Source organism: Acyrthosiphon pisum, chromosome A1 (genome assembly GCF_005508785.2).
Source record: "Acyrthosiphon pisum isolate AL4f chromosome A1, pea_aphid_22Mar2018_4r6ur, whole genome shotgun sequence".
NCBI classification, from domain to species: Eukaryota; Metazoa; Arthropoda; class Insecta; order Hemiptera; family Aphididae; genus Acyrthosiphon; species Acyrthosiphon pisum.
Window position 1 is genome coordinate 4,644,652 of NC_042494.1, and position 5,807 is coordinate 4,650,458.

General features: G+C 34.6%; 1 protein-coding gene across 5 annotated transcripts in view; it reads right to left on the reverse strand.

Annotated features, from left to right (window-relative positions):
- Positions 1 to 962: 962 nt before the first annotated feature.
- Positions 963 to 5,807, reverse strand: part of LOC100162018 — a 25,003-nt gene continuing 20,158 nt past the window's right edge. For all 5 annotated transcript variants that reach the window (XM_008184013.3, XM_008184006.3, XM_029486525.1 and 2 more), the window contains 2 exons: positions 5,283 to 5,500; positions 963 to 3,459 (listed from right to left, as the gene is read on the reverse strand). In XM_008184013.3, the coding sequence (XP_008182235.1) occupies positions 2,447 to 3,459; positions 5,283 to 5,500 (1,231 nt within the window). In that variant the 3' untranslated portion in view covers positions 963 to 2,446. The remainder of the gene's footprint in view (positions 3,460 to 5,282; positions 5,501 to 5,807) is intronic.

Sequence of the window (5,807 nt, forward strand, 5' to 3'; positions counted from 1 at the left end):
CAAATTATTCTCAAATTAATCTATGGCCAATTATCAAGCTATATTTTCATCAAGTTTTTACACAATTTTTCTACGATAAAATTTAAAAAAAAGTATTTAGAAACTTCGATGGATAATTATTATTGTAATGTAGGCGTTTTGTTCGTCACTATACACTATTAGGCGTCAGTTGTTCTTTTAAAGATTACTCATGTGTAACTACCCAAGCAGGAAACGGGAACCTTCGACGTGAATACATATTAATTCCTAACCTCCCACTCGTTCTGATGCGAAAGGGCAGAGCAATAACATTGGCATGATGACATCGTGTAATGCTACACACTCGCAAATACTATATAAGTGAAAGCATTCACTGTTCAAAATTGGTTTTCATGCATATTTCAGTTCAAATATAATGAATGTTTTTGTGATATTTCTCTAAAAATATCAAATAGGTAAATTGGAAAGTTTGTCATACACATAGGTACCAGGTACCTATACATAAATGCTAATAAAATTATCATTATTATTGTCTGTACCCGCCATGTAAGTATCAATGCATTATTATATACATAGACGTATATATATATTACTGGTACTTATTTTGACAAGTTGCGAGTCCATCACAATATAGTTTTAATAAAGACGTGTTGTGTTCGTCCGAAAAAAAATTTAAAATTGTCTCATTTGTAATATAGTAAATGTCATTCTACTAAATTCAAATAAGCTTCTATTCGCGTTCTTACCGAATTTATCTGCGCACTGTTGTAGTCTGTCGTATTTACATAATACAACAAATTGCCTGAAAGGTCAAAACAAATGTGTACTTAATACTTATATGTGAACAAAAACCTACAGGTACATACTTTCATATAATATACGTACCTAGATACCAATCGACAATCATAACATAATACATTTTATGTTTACATACCTACACAGTGCGCAATAATAGGTAATATCAATAATATAAAATACGCATCTACACATATTACACAGCAGTTTATTAAAAAAAAAAAACACAAACATACTTTACACACTTATTCTAAACCAAAACTAAAGATAGGTAACTAATTAATATCTACAGTCACTATAGTTTTGTTGGTAACATTAATTTTCTCACGCAAAAAACTTATCTAAGAACTAACACACAATTACACAAATACGCGATATAGAAACTTAATTATATGTTGATATTTTTAATAATCTTTTAATAATCTTTCGATTACCTTTTTATGTTTGTTTTTATTATTATAATTGGGCCACATTTATAAATTATAATTACACTTTTACAATTTATATAATAGCTAGGTATATGAAATATAGTAAAAACTAATTTAATTATTGCGTTATGGTGATTCTGAGTACATAGGTATCTAATTAAATTATCATAATTAATATTATAGGAAGAAAATGTATAATGAGTTAATATGCCATTATGCAAAGTTCATGTCAATATATTTTAAGGAAAAAGTTAAATTATGATTTTGGAATTTATGACTCCTGTTTATACTAATGGCTTTTCCATACATTAGTTTATTGTAGATATGCAATAACACAAATTTACTTGGTGTTTAGATTAATACACAATGTTCAAATTAACGAACCTATTTAAATAAGCAAGCACACTGTCACAAATCACAGTGATTGACTACCCAAATAAAACCTAGGTATAAAGAATATTTAAGAAGATTCGTACAGGTAAGATAAAAATACTATTATTATATTTAAGGCGAGCTCTAAGAGAAAAAAAAAGTAAACGGTCTTATATTCACCGACGGTCAGAATTTAAAACAAATAAACGTATAGTCGTATAGGGAGTATGAATATTGACTTCGGTTACAATTTTAAAATATATAAAATGTTAAAATGTATATTGTTATTAAATATGTAAAAATTAAAAAATGATAACGGTAAAAAAAATGTAAAAACTATTATTTTTTTTTCAAAAATGTTGATTGTAACGAATTCAAATTATGTAAGAAAAATATTTTCAAAACCGTTAAAGAATCACTATAATTTTGTATGCGTGGCTAGGTATGATATGAGAGTCAATGTAAATATATGTAAAAGATTATTTTAATTTTCAAATTAAAAAAAAAATGCCTAATATAATAATAACGGACTAAGACCACAAACGGACGACACACGTACGTACTAGTACAGTAGTACCTATGTATAGTTGATCAAAACTAAAAAGTGGTTAACGATTTTTCAAAAATCCGGCTTAAAAAAGTTATCAGCCCTCCGATTTAACGCCAAACCATTCATCATAATATTTATGTTTTATTATTATAAATATATTATATATAGGACGATATATTATAATATACTTTGCAGTCTTGACATAATATAATATTTAATTTAGTTCACACCTCGTTCCAGAGCGCATAATATAATATTATAATTTATAATGCGTCGTGTTAAACATAAAATATATAGGTATAATATTTATAATATTACATGATCATCGCGTCCGGACTCCGTTGTTGTTACCGTTGTTATCGTCGCCGTCGCCGTCGCCGCGTTCGTCGGCCGTGGCGCTGTTGTTGTGGTTGTGGTTGAACTCTTCGCTCATGTTTAGGAACTTGGCCAGCGTGACCGTCGGCGGCTGGCACGCCGTTGCATTGTTGGCGTCGCCCGGCACCGGCACTGCAGTGAATCCGGGCCGGCACTCACACTTGCCCATCTTCCAGCCCCGACCCTTCCGTGTGCCCTTGCCCCTGTCCGGCACCACCCACTCACCGGGCTCGCACGGCCCCTGCAGGTACAGTTGCTTGCATGACAGATCGGTCCAGGCGACGGTGCCCCGCCGGTGGCCGCACGGATCCTGCGGCTGCAGCAGCGCGTCCGTCCGTCGCGGACTTGCACCGGCGCCGCGGACGTCCTGCTGCTGCTGCTGCTGCAGTTTCCTGGCCGCGGCCGGTGGCTTGCACGTGACCGCCTGCGACGACGAGTAAAACGTGCCGGCGGCCGCATCCGCGTTGGCGCAGCCACACATTCCCAGGTAAGACACGCCCTCTATGGACGTCTTAACCGTATCCTGGAACAGGACGATCTGGCCGGCCGGGCACGGGCCCTGTGTGCCCACCCGGTGACAGCCCTTGCCACCCGGGAAGTACAGCTTGCCCGCGGTGCACGGCACGTCCACGCACCCGACCGCCATGCCGGTAGCCGTCGTGTTCACGCTGTACATGTTGCCCGCGGCGCACGGCCCGCGCGTGTAAGGCCTGTAGCATGCGCCGTCCCCGAACCACTTGATGTGGCCCTCCTTGCATATACACTCGGCCTTGGAACCACCGGCTGGAACTAGGAACTGGTGTCCTGGGGAACAGGGCCCGATGCCACCCAGTTGGTAGCACTTACCCGTGCCGTTGTGGAAGTGCGGCAGCGACGGGTCACATCCGCACTGGCCTCCCGGCAGGAATATTCCCCCGCGTTCCTGACACGGTCCCATCGTGTAGTGTTCGTGACACGTGCCTATAGAAACGCCAATGTAATATTATGATTTACGATATGGGTCGTGTGAAATTAAATATTATTTAATATAAAGCTGCGGTGGAGCAGAACATTTGGAATATTAACAATTTACTATACATGGAAATTTGGAATGTCTATATAATACGTGTATGTTCGTGTGAGAGAGATACTAATCCCTTTAAATTCTAAAATATTTTATAAGCTCATTAAAACTGCCTCGTAAACCTACTATAGTTTACTAGCGGAAACTGCTAAAAGTGAAAGATTTTTTCAAGTAATATATAGAATAATATAGACGCATAGACGACAAAATTTGTCATAAGATTTGTATTCATACCCTAGAAAAGAAGCTAACAATTATGCATACATACATTGAAAATAGTAATCGGATATCGTGAAATTATTACTTAGAATACGATATTGAAACGGTAGGTATAAGCGGTGCACACGAATTGCGTAAGGTAACATGAATTGCGTCTCGGATTCAAAAAGGTTCGTTTACGTGTGCGCCCGGTATTAGGTAGTTTTAATTGTATAAGAAAAACTCATAAAACTACCTACTGCAGATATATTTCATATTGTATAATATGACGTATATTATCATGTAAATTAGTAGGTATATGTCCGGATATTATAATATATAATATAGCTTTATTTGATGCCTTTCTTGTTCTCTCCATGGGTTTTGATTTTTCAAACATTTTAGTAGTATGCAGAGAACTTTTATTATGCATATGAATGCATATGAATGCATATGAATACGGCCATTATACCTACAAACTTTAATTTTTAAACCTATTTCAGTTTTTGTCTTGGAGGGAGAAAATTCGTGTTAAGATTTAAGGTATAATTTATTGATAGAAAACAAAAATGTTTGACTGCTGAATTGGTTATAGGTAGAGAGCGGATCTTTAGGTTTTCACATAATCTTATTGGCTTTATGCAGCAGCTTTGCAAGGATCAAAAATATGGACGATTTATCCGTCATAGAGTTCGTAGGAAAAAATGTATTTTGCGTATTTTAGCATATTTTGGACATTATAGAATATTTAGCCTATTTGTCATATTTTAGAATATATTCAATTATTGTTCATAAAAAAGCATATTTCATTAATTTCTCGAGTTGTGAATTTTCTAGAAAAAAAAATAATTTGATTTAAGAATGTTAAAAATTAAAAATCATTGAATTATCTACTTGGTTATAATTAAATTGGTAATTTTGGTCTTACTGTTACTCTCGGTCCGTGATTGTACCATAGATTATCGTATTTGACAACTGACAATGTGGTGAGAATTATTTTATGATAATAAAATTGTTTTTACTTTTATATTAACGACTTATAGTTTTATATTTAAAAATATCTTTTACCAAAGAATGGTGCATACAAGTTGTTCATTGTTTTTATTAAACTATTTTGTTTTTTTTGTATACTTTTATTATATTTATACAATTATACTCCTATTTATAAACTGTTTTAAATTTTTTATATTCAAATAATTTACCTGTTACCAAAGGAATGGCTCATAACAGTTATTTATATTTTATTGTTTTATTGAACTATTTAAGAAAAAAAATCATATTATCTGCATATTTACAAGTTTAAGGAATATTTAGAAATTATTATTTTTTTTTTTAGAGCATATTAGCATCATATTTTAAGCTTTTAAGAACCTAAAAATCCGCTCTTTAGTTATAGGATTAATTTTAATGACACATTAAACAAACTAATTCTCCTGAAGTTCGCCTAAATGGTTTCAATTTAAAATCTATTTTTATTGTAATTATATATATTATATTATATAGCTGCGCTATTATCTCTAACCTGCGGGTGCCCAAAAGTAAGTCACGAGCTCTGGAACGTTTTCACATCTACAGTCACCGATTAAATTGTTCATGGTACTAGGCACTAAAAGCTGTCCTTCGGTGCATGGTCCCCTAGCGTGCTTGCGGTAGCAGCGCTTGTCTTTGGGCCAAAACAGTTCGTCTTTTTCCGAGCACGGTGACGGATCCTCACATGTTCCCCACCTTTCCCGGTCATCTCTGTTGAACACACACAATACAAATTTAATATAATATGTATAACATCATTTTTTAGCGGGGCGAGTTAAGATATGGGTATACTATATAATATAATATTATATATTGTTTTAAATCATGTAAACAGGCAACCAACTACGAAAAATAATTATATAATAATTATGATATACTTATAATGTATTATAAATTGTACAATTAAGAGGACGCTACCCATACATTTGTTGTCTCCGTCTTACACACGCACGACATGGCAAATTGTCGTTCACGAGTTTCAATAGTGTGCTGTTAGTTTTGATACTATAGTGAATTG